The sequence below is a fragment of the Curcuma longa genome, chromosome 20, assembly GCF_044706935.1.
Source record: "Curcuma longa cultivar G26 ecotype Majalengka, Jawa Barat chromosome 20, ITB_CL_G26_1.1, whole genome shotgun sequence".
Taxonomy (NCBI): Eukaryota; Viridiplantae; Streptophyta; class Magnoliopsida; order Zingiberales; family Zingiberaceae; genus Curcuma; species Curcuma longa.
The window spans coordinates 4,837,077-4,858,344 of record NC_133880.1 but is presented as its reverse complement, the minus strand read 5'-3'; the positions used below and the strand labels follow the sequence as shown (position 1 = coordinate 4,858,344).

The window sequence follows — 21,268 nt, the reverse complement described above, 5'->3', positions numbered from 1 at the left end:
TTCTACTGAATTTTGAATTCGGATTTAGTTTAGGGTTTATGGATTATTCATTATTTTTGTTAAGTTGTTCTTATCAAAAACTATCTTTGTATCTGAATAGTAGTAACATAGTGCATTTAATCTCAATGTGTTTTATCTTGAACTTGAATTTTGCAGGTACGGTGTATCAATCATTCTTAATCTCCTGAAAGAAATTTATCATTCTTTTGTCCTTCTGCTGAATTTTAAATTCGGATTTAGTTTAGGGCGGGTTTATGGATTATTCGTTATTTTTGCTGAGTTGTTCTTATCAAAAACTATCTTTGTATTTGAAGTGATAGTAATATAGTGCATTTAATCTCAATGTATTTTATCTTGAACTTGAATTTTGCAGGTATAGTGTATCAACCATTCTTAGTCTCCTGAAAGAAATTTTTCATTATTTTGTCCTTTTGCTGAATTTCGAATTCGGGTTTAGTTTAGGGTTTATGGATTATTCGTTATTTTTACTGAGTTGTTCTTATCAAAAACTATCTTTGTATCTGAATGGTAGTAACATAGTGCATTTAATCTCAATGTATTTTATCTTGAACTTGAATTTTGTAGGTACGGTGTATCAACTATTTTTAGTCTCCTGAAAAAATTTATCATTCTTTTGTCCTTCTGCTGAATTTTGAATTCGGGTTTAGTTTAGGGTTTATGGATTATTCGTTATTTTTGCTGAGTTGTTCTTATCAAAAACTATCTTTGTATTTGAATGGTAGTAACATAGTGCATTTAATCTCAATGTGTTTTATCTCAACTTGAATTTTGCAGGTACAGTGTATCAACCATTCTTAGTCTCCTGAAAGAAATTTATCATTCTTTTGTCCTTCTGCTGAATTTCGAATTCAGGTTTAGTTTAGGGTTTATGGATTATTCGTTATTTTTGCTGAGTTGTTCTTATCAAAAACTATCTTTGTATCTGAATGGTAGTAACATAGTGCATTTAATCTCAATGTGTTTTATCTTGAACTTGAATTTTGCAGGTATGGTGTATCAACCATTCTTAGTCTCCTGAAAGAAATTTATCATTCTTTTGTCCTTCTGCTGAATTTCGAATTCGGATTTAGTTTAGGGTTTATGGATTATTCGTTATTTTTGCTGAGTTATTCTTATCAAAAAACTATCTTTGTATCTGAATGGTAGTAACATAGTGCATTTAATCTCAATGTGTTTTATCTTGAACTTGAATTTTGCAGGTACGGTGTATCAACCATTCTTAGTCTCCTGAAAGAAATTTATCATTCTTTTGTCCTTCTGTTGAATTTCGAATTCGGGTTTAGTTTAGGGTTTATGGATTATTCGTTATTTTTGCTGAGTTGTTCTTATCAAAAACTATCTTTGTATCTGAATGGTAGTAACATAGTGCATTTAATCTCAATGTGTTTTATCTTGAACTTGAATTTTGCAGGTACGGTGTATCAACCATTCTTAGTCTCCTGAAAGAAATTTATCATTCTTTTGTCCTTCTGCTGAATTTCGAATTCGGGTTTAGTTTAGGGTTTATGGATTATTCGTTATTTTTGCTGAGTTGTTCTTATCAAAAACTATCTTTGTATCTGAATGGTAGTAACATAGTGCATTTAATCTCAATGTGTTTTATCTTGAACTTGAATTTTGCAGGTACGGTGTATCAACCATTTTTCTTCTCCTGAAAGAAATTTATCATTCTTTTGTCCTTCTGCTGAATTTCAAATTCGGGTTTAGTTTAGGGTTTATGGATTATTCGTTATTTTTGTTGAGTTGTTCTTATCAAAAACTATCTTTGTATCTGAATGGTAGTAACATAGTGCATTTAATCTCAATGTGTTTTATCTTGAACTTGAATTTTGCAGGTACGGTGTATCAACCATTCTTAGTCTCCTGAAAGAAATTTATCATTCTTTTGTCCTTCTGTTGAATTTCGAATTCGGATTTAGTTTAGGGTTTATGGATTATTCGTTATTTTTGCTGAGTTGTTCTTATCAAAAAACTATCTTTGTATCTGAATGGTAGTAACATAGTGCATTTAATCTCAATATGTTTTATCTTGAACTTGAATTTTGCAGATACGGTGTATCAACCATTCTTAGTCTCTGAAAGAAATTTATCATTCTTTTGTCCTTCTGTTGAATTTTGAATTCGGATTTAGTTTAGGGTTTATGGATTATTCGTTATTTTTGCTGAGTTGTTCTTATCAAAAACTATCTTTGTATCTGAATGGTAGTAACATAGTACATTTAATCTCAATGTGTTTTATCTTGAACTTGAATTTTGTAGTTACGGTGTATCAACCATTCTTAGTCTCCTGAAAGAAATTTATCATTCTTTTGTCCTTCTGTTGAATTTCGAATTCTGGTTTAGTTTAGGGTTTATGGATTATTCGTTATTTTTGCTGAGTTGTTCTTATCAAAAACTATCTTTGTATCTGAATGGTAGTAACATAGTACATTTAATCTCAATGTGTTTTATCTCGAACTTGAATTTTGTAGTTACGGTGTATCAACCATTTTTCTTCTCCTGAAAAAAAGTTATCATTCTTTTGTCCTTCTGTTGAATTTCGAATTCTGGTTTAGTTTAGGGTTTATGGATTATTCGTTATTTTTGTTGAGTTGTTGTTATAAAAAACTATCTTTGTATCTGAATGGTAGTAACATAGTGCATTTAATCTCAATGTGTTTTATCTTGAATTTGAATTTTGCAGATACGGTGTATCAACCATTCTTAGTCTCATGAAAGAAATTTATCATTCTTTTGTCCTTCTGTTGAATTTCGAATTCGGATTTAGTTTAGGGTTTATGGATTATTCATTATTTTTGCTGAGTTGTTCTTATCAAAAACTATTTTTGTATCTGAATGGTAGTAATATAGTGCATTTAATCTCAATGTGTTTTATCTTGTACTTGAATTTTGCAGGTATGGTGTATCAACCATTCTTAGTCTTCTGAAAGAAATTTATCATTCTTTTGTCATTCTGCTGAATTTCGAATTCGGGTTCAGTTTAGGGATTATGGATTATTCGTTATTTTTGCTGAGTTGTTCTTATCAAAAACTATCTTTGTATCTGAATGGTAGTAACATAGTGTATTTAATCTCAATGTGTTTTATCTTGAACTTGAATTTTGCAGGTACGGTGTATCAACCATTCTTAGTCTCCTGAAAGAAATTTATCATTCTTTTGTCCTTCTGCTGAATTTCGAATTCGGATTTAGTTTAGGGTTTATGAATTATTCATTATTTTTGTTAAGTTGTTTTTATCAAAAACTATATTTGTATCTGAATGCTAGTAACATAGTGCATTTAATCTCAATGTGTTTTATCTTGAACTTGAATTTTACAGGTACGGTGTATCAATCATTTTTAGTCTCCTGAAAGAGATTTATCATTCTTTTGTCCTTCTGCTGAATTTCGAATTCGGGTTTAGTTTAGGGTTTATGAATTATTCGTTATTTTTGCCGAGTTGTTCTTACCAAAAACTATCTTTGTATTTGAATGGTAGTAATATAGTGCATTTAATCTCAATGTGTTTTATCTTGAACTTCAATTTTGCAGGCACAGTGTATCAACCATTCTTAGTCTCCTAAAAGAAATTTGTCATTCTTTTGTCCTTCTGCTGAATTTCGAATTCGGATTTAGTTTAGGGTTTATGGATTATTCGTTATTTTTGCTGAGTTGTTCTTCTCAAAAACTATATTTGTATCTCAATGGTAGTGACATAGTGCATTTAATCTCATTGTGTTTTATCTTGAACTTGAATTTTGTAGGTATGGTGTATCAACCATTCTTAGTATTCTGAAAGAAATTTATCATTCTTTTGTCCTTCTGCTGAATTTTGAATTTGGGTTTAGTTTAGAGTTTATGGATTATTCGTTATTCTTGCTGAGTTGTTCTTATCAAAAAACTATCTTTGTATCTGAATGGTAGTAGCATAGTGCATTTAATCTTAATGTGTTTTATCTTGAATTTGAATTTTGCAGGTACAATGTATCAATCATTCTTAGTCTTCTAAAAGAAATTTATCATTCTTTTGTTCTTCTGCTGAATTTCGAATTCGGATTTAGTTTAGAGTTTATGGATTACTCGTTATTTTTGCTGAGTTGTTCTGATAAAAAACTATCTTTGTATCTGAATGGTAGTAACATAGTGCATTTAATCTCAATGTATTTTATCTTGAACTTGAATTTTGCAAGTACGATATATCAACCATTTTTAATCTCTTGAAAGTAATTTATCAAGATCCTGGTGCCAAGAAAGATTGGCACAATCTGATCGAGAATACTGCAACAGGAATTACAAATGCAGAGAATACCAAATGATATGGAGACATTTGACCTACCAGCATGCATTGCTGGATAACGTCGAAGAAGGAGCTGAACCTCTGGTTAGTTACTTTGCTTCTAGATACTGTTTTTTTTTGTGATTATATAATGATTTTAGTTCTCGTATGTTGTTCTCTAAAAGATCATCATCATCTTCAATAAAGTCATGTCAGCTTTAAATAAGAGAAATAGAACATGTTATTTCATTTAGTTTCTTCTCTCTTGTTTCAGTCTAAAAAAAACATAGCTTTATTATAAATAGAGCAATTTCCTACTCCTTGATTCTAGTTTAAGAATTTGATTGATAGTACTTCTTCATGTTGCAGGATGATGACAGCGATCTTGAGGTAGAAGTAGAAAGTGTACCTCCTGCGAGTGAAGAAGCCTTAAAAACAGGCGAAAGAGTGCGTCCAGGTACTTGTTTTCATCAAACTTCAAATAAATTGTCTCCTCTGGTATGAAACTTGCAAACACACGGTATAAAAATAATACCAATTAGCGACCGAAATTTCGGTCACTAATCGATCATTAATCGGATTTAGCGACCGATTAGCGATAAAAAAAATCACAAAAAATACCGTCGTAATTCGATTTAGCGATTCGATTTCATTTCGGTCGGTAAATGTTAACCACCGAATTTCGAGTCGGTCGTTATGATTCGTTAAAATTTTTCTCTTGCCATCCAACTATAAAATTAGCGACCAAATTAAAATCGGTCGCTAAATTAGCGACCGATTTTTAACTTCGATCGCTAATTAACGATCAAATTAATTTCGGTCGTTAATTAACGACCGAATTATATTCGGTCGTTAAATAACGACCGAAATTAAAAATCAGTCGTTAAATTAGCGATCGAATTGGAATCGATCGCTAAATCGGTCGTTATTTATGGTTATTTTTGTAATGACACACAGACATAGACACTGATACAATAATGTTCTGTTGCCTAACAAGTCCCTTCAATTTTCTTCTAAATAGTTTAGGACCTTTCTATATGCAATAATGTTCTTTGAGAATTTATTGTGTTTTTATTTTGATTAGGCTTTGATAAATGACGGAGTGGACCAACTGCCGGCGGATGGATCCATTGTTGTCGCATCCCAGAGCGACGAGAATGTGGAGAGATCAGAGCTGGAGCAGCCAGGATTAGACACTAATCAATCAATCTTCTGAATGAGATACATTGGGGATGAAACCTACCTCAACATGTCCTAAATCTAACCTGGATGCGAAAGAAATATTACCTATAAATGCTTTCAAAGACTTTTAGTTTTTCCTTTAACATTTGAAATTTGTTGATGATATTAGTTGAATATATTTTTTTTTTTTAAAGGTTTTCTTCACGAAATAGTAGAAGAGGATTTAATTATGTCATGCCTCGTGCAACATGCCTAAGCTTGCAGAAGAGAGAGAGAGAGAGAGAGGAGCAGGAAGACTCTATTTCGATCCTTGTAAAAGACACCAGCAACTAGCAGAAGATGTACTGAAGAATGAGCAAATTAAGAGCTTCCAAAGCTTCTCACGATGAAGGTAGTAGTTTTGCTCATTCGCTCGCACATAGGTAGCTTCTTGTGTGCTAGTCAATGAGCGAAATGAAAACTTTCACCTATGCATGGAACCAGCAGATTTAAAACATAGAGCTAAGTACGTACCAACTAGCTTTCTCTCTCACATGCACCTTGTTTCCATCAACAGCCACAACCAACAATTCCAAAAATTGGTAAATCCCTCTTTTTGTTGCCGGCCCTCCCTTTTCTTATAACAGTCAAATACTCAGTTTGTGGATCTTCTGACAATCACCAGAATTGAACTCCTCTAGCCTTTATGATTCCATGACCAATTGCCATGCAAGAAACTGATCAACAGAATGCACATTTTTAGCAAGCTGCAACTCTCCCGATTAGATTCATTGGACAAGGTTAGAGGATCATAGGAGTGGATTGATGCTCGCATACTATCACTCTTGCAGCAATCCAATGACCCAATCCTCATAAGCATCTTGATTCACTAAAAAAAAAAAACATCGATTAGCAACTGAATTTTCGGTCGCTAAATCCGATTAACGATCGATTAAAAAAATTATAAAAAATTTCATCGTAATTGAATTTAGCGACCGAATTCAAATTCGATAGCTAATTTTAGCGACGGAATTCGAATTCGGTCGCTAAAATTAGCGACGGAATTTATATTCGGTCGCTAAAATTAGCGACGGAATCTGAATTCAGTCGCTAATTAGCGACCGAATTCAAATTCGGTCGCTAAATTTATAACTCATTACAAAATTTTATAATTAAAAATAGCGACCGAATACTAATTCAGTCGCTAAAATTAGCGACCGAATTCAAATTCGATCGTTAAATTTAGCAACTGAATGTTCTTTCGGTCGCTAAATTTAGCGATCGAATTTGAATTCGATCGCTAATTTCATCATTAATAAAAATTTTTTTATCAAAATCCCATAATTAACATACAATCATTAATAAAATTTTTACTCATACAATCTATATTTACAATCCACATTTAAAATCCATATAACACATTTATCTAAATGATAAAAAAATTATTTTTTTATTAAAAGATAAACTTTTTCGTACAGGAATAATTTTTACAATAAAAGATCAAACAGAAAATAACAATGGATGACACAACTCCGATCAGATTCTGTGCTCGCAGTAGTTCTCTATGACAGTCTCGCTAACGCAAAGATAGAGAAGAGTTGAAGCTTCCACCTTACGAAATCCTGCTCGCTGACTCAGCTTCCACCCTGCTCAAACAGAAAACTAGATAAATTTGATAAAAGAAAAGAAAAAGCTAAAAGTAAAAAGCCACCAACTAAATTTGCTTCTTCTACTCCTACAAGACAATGGGCTTGTGTATGGATCATTGGCGCAATTATGCCTTTAAGCACGTGGTTTTGATGTTTAGGAAAAAGTTTAAGTTATACCTATATCATAATTATTAATTAATGAGAATTAAAATAATTGCAAGCAGAATATATGTATTTTTCCATACGATACAATCTAGCTAAAAGTTTTTCCATGCATTGAGGATAAAAGTTCACCCAAACTTTAATATGAAATAACCAATTACCTGTTTTATTATTGGAGAAAGACAGTGAAGAAGTCCACGTTCAGGAATATCATTATGTGAGATAGCATAGTCAATGCATCTGCATTTACAAAAGAAAATGTTCCGTAAATGAAATAGAATAAAACATAGCTAATAGCGTGTTCAGATATACAATAGATAGATATGAATGAATGATTTTTACCAATTTGTTAATAATGTTGAACCTTGATATACAAAAATAATAGTAACATATTAAAGTTGTAGAAATGGTACTAGTAAATAGAAGAGATAGTTATGGTAGGAGTATAAATTAGATTGGATTATTCCTAATTACTAATTTAATTTTCCTAGCTTCTTTAGGTTGAGGCCTATAAAAGAGGTGCAATTTTAAATGTTGATCATCTTTGAGTTATTAATAATTCCTCTTTGTTCAATGTTTGTATGATTTGTGTGATCTGTGAGATATGTGATACATTAATCAGCATCAAAGTGGTTTGGTACTTAGTGTTTGTATGTTTGGCTTGGTACTTAGTGTTAGTGCAATGATGATTCTTAGTGGTTTGGGAAGCTTGTTACCTCAATAATGCTCATACAGCGGTTATTGGGTCCAACAATACATTGCTTTGAGGATGTTTTAATGTGTTTGACAAAGGATTTAGATTAGATTTGTGTGATATGTGCTTAAAGTTTACAAGGATTTAGCAGGAAGCACATAAAGTGACTCAACAAAGTCTCATTTTGGTTCAATTCAATGGCTCAAAGGCTTGACACGAGGTGGGACCAAAGGTGATTGACGAAGGATAGTATGAGATATCTAAGGGACCAAAAAATTGCTAGGGAGGTGGACACTAGGACCAAGAGCATGGAGCTGGTGAAGACCTAGAGGCGAGGCTTTTGGGCAAGTGGTAAAGACATGGAGGCGGCGAGGCCTTTAAGCAAGTGAGAGCTTGAGTCAAGGCCTTTAGGAAAGTGAAAAGCTTGAGGTGGAAAGTGAAAAGCTTGAGGTGGCCTTTAGGAAAGTGGTGAAGACCTCAAGCAAGGCCTTTGGACAAGTGACAATCTTTAGCATAGAGCTTAGGGCGACTTTATTGCGAATGATAAGACACGTGAATATCTAAAAGATAGACATGTGAGAGATTATGTGTGCAAATATTGTCTAGGGTTAATGCTTTTGGGCAACATCATTGGATATTGTGGGAACTAGATAGGGGCTACCTACTTGACTTATAGAGAGCATTAACCCAAGAAATGTTGTAGTTTACGATCAAACTCAATCTTGGAGTTTTAAGTAGGTTGAGGGGTAAATCAAGTAAAGTGAGTATCTTTGAACAGATTGAATCGACTATAAGTGATCATAATCAATTGGAATGTTGAATTTGACTACAAACCCTTTGTTTGGAAAGAGAATGTTTTGTGTTGACTTGAGTTGACTACATTTGGACTTAGTGAGCAGTCAATTGGCTCGCGATGACTGGCTTAAAAATTTGTGAAACCTAACCATTGGCTAGCTATTAAAAGTTATTCAATATAAGCATTGAGCATGTTTTCTCTCAATAAGTGTGCACGCATTGAGTACTAAGTTGTCGAGAAAATCATCCAAGAGCTTACAGAGGCTTTCCCTAGGAGTTTTTAATAATTCCTCTCTTTGAACTTATTGTTATATTTTATGCGAGAAAGAAATTTATTGTACAAGGTTTCTCCACTTTTTAAAAAGAAGATTCTCTTAATGAATTTTGAAAGTGATTCACCTTACGAATAAGTAGGCCGTGGAGTAGGACTAAGAGTCTAAATTGCGTAAGATTCCTTAATTTGTATTGCTTTTATTATTGTTATTTCTCATTTCCACAATGAACTAACTCAAACACAACCAAATCCACATACGAGCACCATGTGTACTACCAAGTATTTTTAACCTTGATGTATCTCCTTCATAACATAGTCATCCTATCTCATTTTTCATTAAAGTCAAATAATAGCCCTATTTAACGTGCTCTATCTAAAACATTCTTATATTATTTTATTATTCGAATGTACATAAATTAACAGTTAGCTTCTATAATAATAATTTTATATTAATTTAATTTTTAATTTTTTAAATAATAATCTAATTAAGCATTTTAACGAGAAAAAGAAACAATAGGTTCTGTTGAATTTTATTATTCAATGATTATATAAATTAATAAGTTTTAAATAAAATCTCATGATATTATTATTAATTTAAGTTTAGAAAGCAAAAAGTCAATATTTATAATATTAAAATTATTTTAGGATATTAAGAAAGAAACAAGGAAAATTTAAGCCAATTGGAAGTCTTCTGTTGAAAATTGAAAATTTATATATATTAAAAGGGGGCTAAAAGGTATATCGACAGTTTTGAGGATAATAATGCAATTTGTCAACCACTAGAACAGCGGGAAGAGATCCGTCAGGATAGAAGAAGCGATAAGGGAAGGAGGAGTTGAGGAGGGCGCCAAAGGGCAAGCTTTCTCCTCTCGATTTCCTCGATTTCTCTGGTTACGTCAAGTTCCGTGTTACCCTTCGAAGAGGTGAAATGTATCTGAGCTCGATACCCATGAGAAGGTTCGTTTACTCGCTTTCTCCTCTTCAGGTTGATGCATCAGGCAAAAAAAATATCGGATTTTTGAACCTAAAATTTTAATTACAATTTGGGCAGTGACTTCTTGATTTCTCCGAGTTATGCCGACTCCTTCCGTCTCGGTTTCCTTCCCAATGGGAAGACACGAAGCGTCGGGGTCGTATCGAGAAGGCGAAGATCTGTTAGGGCAAGTCTCTCTTCCGGTATTCCTCCGTAATTTCTTTTCCAATTTTGTTTCTTTCACTAATTTAGCTACTTTTAGCAATTTAGCCTTTTCATTCCTCTCAATTATTTAGTAGTATAAACAATTTGGTCTCAAGTTTTGTTCTAAGTAATATTAGAGGTACGACAGAACTATAGTCTAGTACTTGTCATAAAAATAGAAAAATACAAATTGAACACATTAGTTCAGTTTTTTTTTAGTTAGATAGATAGAATCATTGTACCATGCATCATAGAACATTGTCGTGGATAGAATACAACATACAATATTATGTCTCTGCACACGTCAGAAATTAAACTCAAATCTTACTTAATCTCTTTGTTAAACACATCAAAATAATCCGGTTGAACCTGACCACTTAGAAGTATCATTGTACCAACAAAAACTTCAGTATTTCACAATGAGATTATTATGAAATAAGACTATGACTAAGAATAGAAAAAAAGACTATGAAATGGGAATAAAAGTATAGAAGCAATACATCAACAAACATTTTAGCATGATTATAGCTTACATATGCTCCAGTCAGATTAAACTAGTATCCAGAAGATTTGTAGTTTTGTACTTCACTTAAAGTGCACACTTATCATTTCTGGGGCTTCCTTACCAAGTTATTCATTCTTATTTCTTAGACTTGCTCTGTGGTCTACATCTTATATTTACTTGAAACATGGTTGCATCTATATGATTTGTGTTATATTATCCTCTTCTGTATTGGTGGAGTGTCAATATTAACTTTACTCTCATTAAAGTTCCTTTTTTTGATCAAACATTTTGATAGTGGTTAATTTCCTAGCCTTTATTGACATTTACTTTATTATTTCAATCTCAAGCATAGATGACTATATTAACTGGAAATTTGACTAGGAGATACATAAGGTATATTGTTTGAATTGACATTGTTGCAGAGACTTTCTCTTTTTTATTTAGCAAAAAAATTATTTCATTACAATCTTTTACTGATTCACACATAATAACATAAATGTATTTTTTTCTCCTTTTGATAAGCAAAACACGCATAGTTATTCTCTGAAATGTTTTTTTTTTTCAGATCCACTTCTGATCCAGGCCGCTAGAGATAATGCAGTAAGTCGGCCTCCAGCATGGATGATGCGCCAAGCAGGAAGGTATATGGCTGTTTATAGAAAGCTCGCCGAGAAATATCCATCCTTTCGACAGAGGTCTGAGACAGTTGACCTCATAGTAGAAATTTCTTTGCAGCCATGGCGAGCTTTTCGGCCTGATGGAGTTATTATTTTTTCTGACATACTTACGCCTTTACCTGCATTTGGTGTTCCTTTTGATATACATGAAGTACAAGGCCCTATTATTCAATCTCCAATTTGTGATGAGGAAGGGCTAAAATGTTTGCACCCCATTGACCTAGACAAACTTCAATTTGTAGGGGAATCTCTGAAGATCTTGCATGGAGAGGTATATGACAGTTTTATAATTTTTTCACAAGATTCAGATTCAGAAGAGTTAGTATTTAATTGTCTTATTTAGGTTGTAATATGTCATCTGGAATTGTACTTGTCTATTTCAATCAAAAAATTCACACAAACACAACCCTGAAGATGCGCGATTCATTAGGGTTGTTAGTTGCTGACTAGTTAGATACATATAGTATTTGACGAAAGTAGTCTCGTGCTTGGCGTTTAAATGGCCAATGGTTTGCAAATTGTAAACCATTTTCATGTAAGCTATAAAATCTGCAAATTTGATGTCCCTACATTTTATCATAATCCACATTTGTAGCTTACAATTAACATGAAAAAAAAACATTTTAAAGATAAAATGATAAAACTAGTAAGCTCAAAAAACAATACACAATATAACAATAACATGTTTTAACAACTTTCTTTAGTTTTAAATATATTAAGTTGACATAATAACATTATGTCTATTAAAATTATAAAAAAATTTAAAAACTGTAATAACTAAAAGTTTCTTTTTTTATGACGATAAAAATTAACTAGTCAAAAATTAATTATTTTATACTCATGTTAAAATCAGTGATTCATAAATGCATTAAAATTATGTAAAATATCAACTTAATGTCATATAGAAACAATTTTGTTATGTATGTTGAACTGTTACAATTTTCTGTGGTTGCTTAAAAAACTATCACTGACTCATAAAAAACCAAGTATTTACAGGTCCAAATACGATTTGCACTTGTCTAAAATGGTTATTTGCAGTATCACTTTGTACATTTTTTTCTGCAGTAGTCAATATATACTTAAAAAGATGTGTATGATGTATATTTGCACGTGTTCTGGGAGACTAAGATTTGATACATCAAAATAGTTACTTTATCTTTAAAGATAAGGTATGTACAAAGACCCTGTTAGTCATCATTGTTGCTATATAATGCAAGGAGTGGCGACAATCAATAATGTAATATCATCATTGTTCAGTCTTTCTTTTTTAATATCATGTTGCTTTTGGCATTTTAGTTAAAGATTGGCCTTCTATCTGGAGTGTATGCATGGAGTTGCCTATTAACTTATTATTTGTCTCTCCTTTGTTTCAGATTTAACATTTCCTTTTTGACATAGGTTGGCAACAAAGCTGCAGTACTTGGTTTTGTAGGGGCACCATGGACAATTGCCACTTACATTGTTGAAGGTGGCACGACACGTACATATACAACTATAAAAAGGATGTGCCATACTGCACCACATGTTCTGAAGGCTCTTCTTTTGCATTTGACAAAAGCAATATCCGACTATATCATTTTTCAAGTGAAATCAGGAGCTCAGTGCATTCAGATTTTTGATTCTTGGGGTGGACAGTTACCACCTAATGTTTGGGAGCAATGGTCAAAACCATATATTAAACAGGTTATGAACTCAAAATTTTCTCTGTTCTACTTTTCTTGCTGTTTTTTTACTGTTGACACTTTTGTTTCCTCGAGCTGTAACTTTTGTTTAGAGGTCAATAGGTGACCTCCGTGATTTGATTTTTTAATCTTGGTAATTTCTATTTTAATTTGAATGAGAGTAATTATATCTGACATCAAGAACACTTCACTTCAATTTCCAATTTCACCCTCTGATAGTACCTTTACAAATGTAGATAGTGAGTTCAGTGAGAAAAGAGTGCCCTCAGACACCACTTGTGTTGTACATCAATGGTAATGGCGGTTTACTTGAGCGCATGACAGGAACTGGAGTTGATGTGATTGGTCTAGATTGGACAGTGGATATGGCAGATGCAAGACGACGTCTTGGAAGTAGTGTTAATGTGCAAGGAAATGTCGACCCAGCTTTTCTCTTCTCTCCACTTCCAGTTTTGACTGATGAAATACATAGGTCAGTGACATTTGTTTTCAGTTTTCTAATTGCTGTTGTTATTCTTTTATAATGCCTAAAATTTTCTTGTACGTTCTGTTAGTAGAAATCTGAACATTCCAGTGATGGAGGCTAACATTGCAGGATAAATTTGCAAAATTATTTTCCCAAACATAATTGAAAGGTGTACATCTCTGTTTCTGAGAAAAAATTGGAGGCCTTAGTATGTAAAATAATTAAGACACTTTGAACCAAATTAAAAAACCATAAAATATTTTACTCTATTTCTATGGAAACATTTTCCTGGAAAAATATTTGTTTGAATTTTCTAATGTTTGTGGCAATAGCAAATCATGGTTAATGGATTTTTTTAGTCAATGGAAAAATATAGATTTTTTTTTGAGGAAAGTATAGGCATTCAAAAATCTAGAAAATATTTTCCTGGATTTTTTAATTTTTAATTTTTTTGGTAAAACAGACATGGCATTAAACACCAAAGTTTATTTCACCTCCAACCAATCATTCTTTCGAACTATTTACAAGAATAATATATAATCTCCAATGCCAACTATTTAAGATTCCTTATACAAGTCTTATTTATTTATTGAATTCTTTATGAGGCTATGTTGCCAATAATACCCAAATCTTTTAAACCACTTTCACTTTCAGTAAGGAATTTAAACTAGTAAATATTGATTGCAAAAACACGTCATGTAATTTGTTTTATGTAAATTGCACAAGTACCGTTGACATTGCATCTAACATGTCTTTAAATTTGTGCTGAAAACCGTGATCCAATTGGCTTATGATTTATGTCACCTATTATTATTTTTTACATTATATCTATGTCATCAATTTTTAGTTTCAGTTAGGGAAACCCGGTGCACGAAGCTCCCGCCATGCGGGGTCCGGGGAAAGGATCCATTGTACGCAGCCTTACCTTGCCTTTGGCAAGAGGCTGTTTCCAGGATTTGAACCCGTGACCTCTAGGTCACATGGCAGCAACCTTACCGTTGCACCAAGACTCCCCTTCTTTTAGTTTCAGTTAACAGTTAAAATAAATCTCAAAAGCCTAGCCTATTCTACTCCATTGTTGTGGGCCTTGGTGATTTACTACTGTGGCAGTGTATACTAGGTGCAAGCTACCACCAACAAATTTGCATCTTGATGAGATGTTTCTTCTATAACTCCATCTCCATCTATAATTCCAAAGTGATGTCCTAGAATGATTTTCTCCTTTTGGCCTACCCTACTTATAACGGTTTAAGTTATATGTTCTATGTACATGACTTCACTCAGTCGAAATTGTGTGTTTAATTAAGTTGACGGAATATATAAGAAGATCCTCAAATGATCAAACATATCACTTTTTGGCTTGTTTGATGTCTTTAGGTGTTGTTTTTTCAATTGGACTTCATTAAATGTGATCCTCATTTACGGTGTCTTAAGGAGGTCTCCGAGTGAGATTTGATTTCCCATGACCTTTCTATCATGTAGATCCATCTCCACAAGTCACCCTCAAAACTCAAGTAGGCACTTTGGTAGTATCTCATTTTAATTTAACTTGATAAATAATTTTCTTTCTAATTGTCAGGACAAAGGCCCATAAATTTCTTTCTAATTGTCAGGACAAAGGCCCACCCCAAAATATGTTATGCTCCATTTATTTTAGGTGTGACTTGTAGACCTAAACCTTTATTGCTAAGTCTTCAGAATTTAAAATTTGATCTTCAACACAACTCCTTCAGGTGCAAATATGTGTGACACAAGGTGAATCCAAATACTAAGGTGTAGAACATACTTTCTTTTTCTCTCAGACAACAAGATCAATTATGCCATTAACACGGACTATTTGCACATTGCTCTAGGACTGTACCTTGTTGTTGGGATAGTTTCCTTTGAGATCACCATGTCTTGACTTGATCACTGAACATCCTTAAATTATTTAGATTTGTATCTAAAATTTTTCATGTAATCTTGCTTTGACAATAGAAGTCACTTTCTTTTACCATCCAAGAGTGTCACTACAAGTGTATCAGATGTGTCAGACAACCAAATGTGTCAGACAACCAAAGTTTTAAACTTGTATCAAATCATCACATTGCATGTCCTCATCTATCAGCTGGCTGATTCACAATGCCCTAGAAAGAATTTAGATGCCCCATTAAGTCATTGTCATTGATTGTATATAGATTTTACAACCTTTTTCAGGGATAAACCTCATACTAACACACTTGTTATGTAAATCTACACCAATCTTTCTATGACCTTGTGCTGTAGTCTGGTGGCTGGAACTGCTTCATCTTCTTCCAATTGCCCTTGATAATATATGATGGTCACTCTTTTCTTTTCCTATAAACCTAGCAAGTCCTTAGAAAGGATATTTTTTTATCTTTTATAAAAAAATAATTCCATTGCGCCAAATATATGAATTAATTTTCAACAGTTCTCAGTCATCCAAAGATGACTTCTTAACTGTCATATAACACTAGAGTGACCTGATATTATGAACTTATCCTGAACCAAGCATAAGAGAGCAGATTGATTTTCAATAATTGTGATTCAGAGTAACAACAGGTAGATGCAACACTTGGCACCATTGACTTAAATTCATGTATTTTAACTATACTATAGTCTGTAGGAACTACATGGACAATTTGATAAATGAATTACATTCTAAACACTAATGTTTAGCATAGCACATATATCATAACGATGAAGATAGATTGCTAACATTCAGTGCTCTGGCTTTTGGATTGAATATGTGATTAGGAAATTATTAGAATATTCCTACCTGTTGCAAGGAAAATGTTGTATGATTCTAACTAAAAGCTATTTTTGGATTTTTTTTCCAATTAAAATTACCAACAAAAAGCAGTACATGACCAATTGTTCATTTGCAGGGTTGTGAAGTGTGCTGGTCAAAAGGGCCATATTCTTAATCTGGGTCATGGTGTTCTTGTGAATACCCCAGAAGAGGCTGTTGCTCATTTCTTTGATGTTGTGAGAAGCTTGAGCTATGATACTCTTTTTGAAGAGGACATGGCCACCAAAGAATTAGAGCCCCTAAATACATTGTAAAATTTATGAGCTAAATTAGCCTTCCATTTTTCCCTATTGCTTTAGGGCGCTGTAATTGGGTAATCAGTAGGGAATATCCCTAACTGTCATGTGAGAATATTTTTTTCTTATCACTTTTATGCAAATTTATTAGGCCTGCCTTATTTCTTTTTTCTTCTATGCTTGTCTTTCCCACACAAAGGTCATCGTCACAGCATGGAAGTTTGTATAACTGAGGAAACTGCAAACTAGTTCATTATTCTAAATCATTATTTTGAATCAATAGCTATCTGCGTATGTAGAAACATTTTTCTGGTTCTTTAACTGTCTTTTGCGATATACATGTTCTAAATTTTTTAAATGTTTATTTGATGTCTTTTTCATTCTTTTGTGAAGGAGCAGTTATATGATTCTTGTGTTCATGACCTGTGCTGATGAATCTTGATTGGCCTAAACCACATGGCCAAATTGCCTAAATGTAATTATTGATAGTAGTCACTAAAACTAATCAAGCTTATCAACCAACACAGAGTCTCTAAAAATGCTTCCTGCACTAGTCTCCAGTTGACATGGTTGACAACATAACATATTTGTGACTGGCACTGTTCTTTGTTAAACGTCTTCTTTTACATGTTTCTCACTGCAATTCTCACTCATTGGTTGTCTTGTTCATATCGTCTAGTTTAACATTAGTTTGCTTTTACATTCCTCAACAGGGTTTTGAATTAGGAAAGAATCATGTGCGATTTTTTTATTTAGCACGGTTGTATCTGTGTGTGGATTAACGCATGCTAGTTAATCATGCTTACTTTCAGATGCATCAACAATATTCTTCTCTTGCAATTTGCAAATAATGCAAGAGATGCTTAAAAAGCTTCTCATAATATTTCACATGTACATTTCAATTTTTTTTTTCCTTAGCAAATTGCTGTGTTGGATACAATTTATTGTCATTCTTTTGTGAGCATATGCCTATCCTGCAAATTCTCATCGGAACATTCTGCTTCAGAAGCAAAAGTAGAACTACTCTGCCTCCCCCAGCTAAGGTTTCTTCTAATTGTCCTTTTTTCTCCAATCAATTTTTTTAAATTAAATATCTGGTGCATAATTTAGCCTTCAACAAGAGAAGAATATTTGAAACTCACAAAGTTCTGATGCTTCAAAAAATACTTTAAACTCAATGAAGTGCTTGTGTCAATTTGATTTATGATGTTCACGGTGCAAGATGAATGTGCAGTTGCATGATCCAATTGTAGCTTGACTGCAGCAACTACCAAATTTGTGATGTTTCTGCGTGGTTAATTCTCTTCCATGATGAGGATTGTGACAATGAGTTTCTCTTGGAAAGCATGTTAGAGTAGTGATGGTGTCTTTAGGACGTGTGAAGAGGTTGTAGGAGATGAGTCTTTTCAGTAGAAATCTTGCTATTCAGATAAAGTTTTGCTTGTTTTCTGTTGATGATGAGATAAGATGGCCTTTTACACAACGTGGATACAAATTGTTTTAAATTTTTTTTTACTATCATATTGTATACCCTTTTACTCTCATGTTAATTTAAATATTGTATTAGGTGTTATGGATGAATTGTTTGAGATTCTTGAGAACCTATAACATAAAAGCTTGTTGGGCACAAGATGCTCTTTTTCACTGAAAATTTCAGTACTTTTTTCAGTAGGATCATATCCAAGTTTTCAAATTTACTTGTTCCAGATATAACTACTGTTTGCCTTGTTATTCCATGTGTGAAATTTAACCATGCTTGGAGGAGGCAGAGTGATGGAACTATGTTGAGCAAAAGTAGCTAATGTTTGGTGAATGGCAAACCACGCATTTCATGATTCTAATTCTATCGGTAACACATTATTTTGTTCTCAAGCATCCATGAACATCATCAAATTATCTCTATGCATGTTTCTAAATGCATCTTTCTTTCTATTATTAACAGGTATCATTCTCCACATTAAGCTAAAATTTAGCCACTACCCCACTGTTCCATCCACTTGCACCACCATGATCTCATCTCATACCAATCACTTTAAATACTCTCCGATCGATTTCTATATCTCCATTCACTCATTTCAGCACCAACAAAGAGCTTCATATACACCAACATTCAAAGATATCTACTCGATTTTCTTCAGGTAATTAAGATATATATACTTTTGTTTTTATATATGTTTCACATGTGCCATGTTGTTTTACTTACATGCAGAAGTAAAATGAACGGAAAGAAAGGTAGCAGCAGCAGTATTCGGATCGACATTTGCTTGCCACCAAACGCAACACAATCAGAAGGCAAAGCTGCGATACCAATGAGGAAGTTGATGATGGAAGTGTGGGAGTTTGCCAACGAGGACACAGACAGGGTGACCTTTTCCCTCAAGGTTGGCTTGGCTTGCCTCCTCGTCTCCCTTCTCATTCTCATCCAAGCACCCTATCAAGTCTTCGGCACCAACATCATTTGGTCCATCCTCACAGTCGCAATCATGTTCGAGTACACAGTTGGTAAGCATATATACATATCTATTGATCGATAACACCATTCAAAACAAGAAGAGTACTGACTTGTTATTTATTCCCTGCTTTTAGGTGCCACCTTTAATCGAGGGTTCAATCGAGCGTTGGGGAGTTTACTTGCAGGAATCTTTGCCATCGTAGTGATCCAAGTAGCGATGTCCAGTGGCCACATTGCAGAGCCTTATGTCATTGGTCTCAGCATCTTCCTCATCGGTATAACTCTAAAACTAATTACGTGCCTCATTTCGAACGAACAAAGAAAAATGACGTGAATTAATTGGTTTTATGCATGCATGCATTAACGTTCGCAGGATCGATAGCATCGTTCATGAAGCAGTGGCCGTCGCTGGTGCCGTACGAGTACGGGTTCAGGGTCATCCTCTTCACCTACTGCCTCATCATCGTGTCGGGCTACCGGATGGGGAACCCCGTGAGGACGGCGATGGACCGGCTCTACTCCATCGCCATCGGCGCCATCGTCGCCGTCCTCGTCAACGTCCTCATCTTCCCCATTTGGGCCGGCGAGCAGCTCCACAAAGAGCTCGTCAGCCATTTCAACGCCGTCGCCAATTCCCTCGAAGGTACGTACGTTAAACGCACACATGCATACCGTACGTCGACCATTTCTCTTGTACATGCTAGCTGATCACTTCCTAGTTCAAAATGTTACAGAGTGTGTGAGGAAATATCTGAGCGACGATGGATCGAACCACCCGGAGTTCTCCAGCACAGTGATGGACGACTTCCAAGACGAGCCAGCGTATCGCAAGTGTCGAGCCACGTTAAACTCCTCTGCCAAGCTCGATTCATTGGTGAGGATATATCGATCTTGTCAGTGATTTAATTAATTAACCAATAACAGATCTAATTATATATATCTGCAGGCGAACTCGGCGAAATGGGAGCCTCCGCATGGAAGATTCATGCAAATGTTCTACCCGTGGGGGGAGTACGTGAAAGTCGGTGCCGTGCTTCGCCATTGCGCTTACGAGGTCATGGCCCTGCATGGCTGCCTCCACTCCGAGATACAGGTGCCTTAATTAAATCTGTGAAGAATATTAATTATAATTTGATCATATGGATGATAATTAAGGCAGCTAGCTAATTAAGAATAGCATCGTATATATGCTGTGTAATCTCGAATTTAGCATCTGAATCCGATTCCATGAAACCTTAATGGAACCTACTTCAACTTTGAGAAGTGCAAGTTGCTACTGCGAAGCTTATGCTCTCATCTCTTTGGTTTTCTTTAATTTCAGGCGCCTTACAATCTGAGGTGCACGTTCCGCACGGAGATTCTCGACGCCACCGACCAGGCGGCGGAGCTCCTCCGCCACTTGGCCAAGGACATCAACAACATGAAGCACAACGTGCAGACGAGCCTCCTCAAGCGCGTCCACGGCTCGTCGGAGCGCCTCCAACGCTCTGTCGACGTGCATTCCTATCTCTTCACCTTGCGCGGCCACCAAGACGCCGCCCCCCTTCCAAACCACCCTCCTGCAGGCTCTCCAATACCTTCTCATTTAACATTAGCAGCAACAACAACGATGACGACGACGACGACAGCAAGAAGAAGAGCGAGGAGGGCAATGCGGTGCAAACTGATCAGTCGTCGTACCATGAGATGATGAGGAGACAACAGCGGCGGCTCCACTCGTGGCCATCGAGGGAGGTGGACGGCTTCGAGGAGGAAGCCGGGGCCGACTCGATCCCGAGGATGCGTGCGCTGGAGAGCACCACCGCCTTGTCCTTGGTCACCTTCACTTCCCTGCTCATCGAGTTCGTAGCTCGGCTCGATCACTTGGTCGAGGCCGTGGCTGAGCTTGCCAAGTTGGCTAACTTCAGGCAAGACATGGCATGCTAATTAATTAATTAAACCCAGAAGAGGAAACGATTTATGTAACACAATAAGTTGATTTCATGTATACATTTCTTCTGCGACTTCTGTTAATTGGTTGTTAACTGAATGATAAATATCTATTGACTATTTCTAGGGATGATCGATTCGGTTCCACAAAAATTTTCCATCAGCCATCAGGATAAATTGAGAAACGTACACAGCAGTCAGTCTAGATGCCCATTTGACATTCTTTGATTGCGAATGATAAAGCAATAGATACAAGAGAGATTAGCTAGCACAAATTCCAAAGGGATATTAATAAATGGGCCTTTAGTTGGGCCTTTGGAG

The 21,268-nt window shown here is 34.8% G+C and overlaps 1 protein-coding gene and 1 pseudogene across 3 annotated transcripts; both read left to right on the top strand.

Moving 5' to 3' along the window:
• The first annotated feature begins 9,813 nt into the window (after positions 1–9,813).
• LOC141813424 (uroporphyrinogen decarboxylase 1, chloroplastic) lies at positions 9,814–16,709 on the top strand. 3 transcript variants are annotated; one of them, XM_074701389.1, is made up of 6 exons: positions 9,814–9,968; positions 10,063–10,187; positions 11,259–11,641; positions 12,769–13,053; positions 13,289–13,524; positions 16,407–16,709. In XM_074701389.1, exons 1-6 carry the CDS (start codon positions 9,940–9,942, stop codon positions 16,582–16,584), a joined length of 1,236 nt encoding a protein of 411 aa, XP_074557490.1. In that variant the 5' UTR covers positions 9,814–9,939; the 3' UTR covers positions 16,585–16,709. The 3 variants fall into 3 exon arrangements, with proteins under 3 accessions (XP_074557490.1, XP_074557491.1, XP_074557492.1); XM_074701390.1 differs by having other exon boundaries at positions 10,063–10,197; XM_074701391.1 differs by lacking the exon at positions 9,814–9,968 and having other exon boundaries at positions 10,063–10,171.
• Positions 16,710–18,636: 1,927 nt separating this feature from the next.
• Positions 18,637–21,042, top strand: LOC141813609 (aluminum-activated malate transporter 9-like; annotated as a pseudogene).
• The last annotated feature ends 226 nt before the right edge of the window (positions 21,043–21,268 follow it).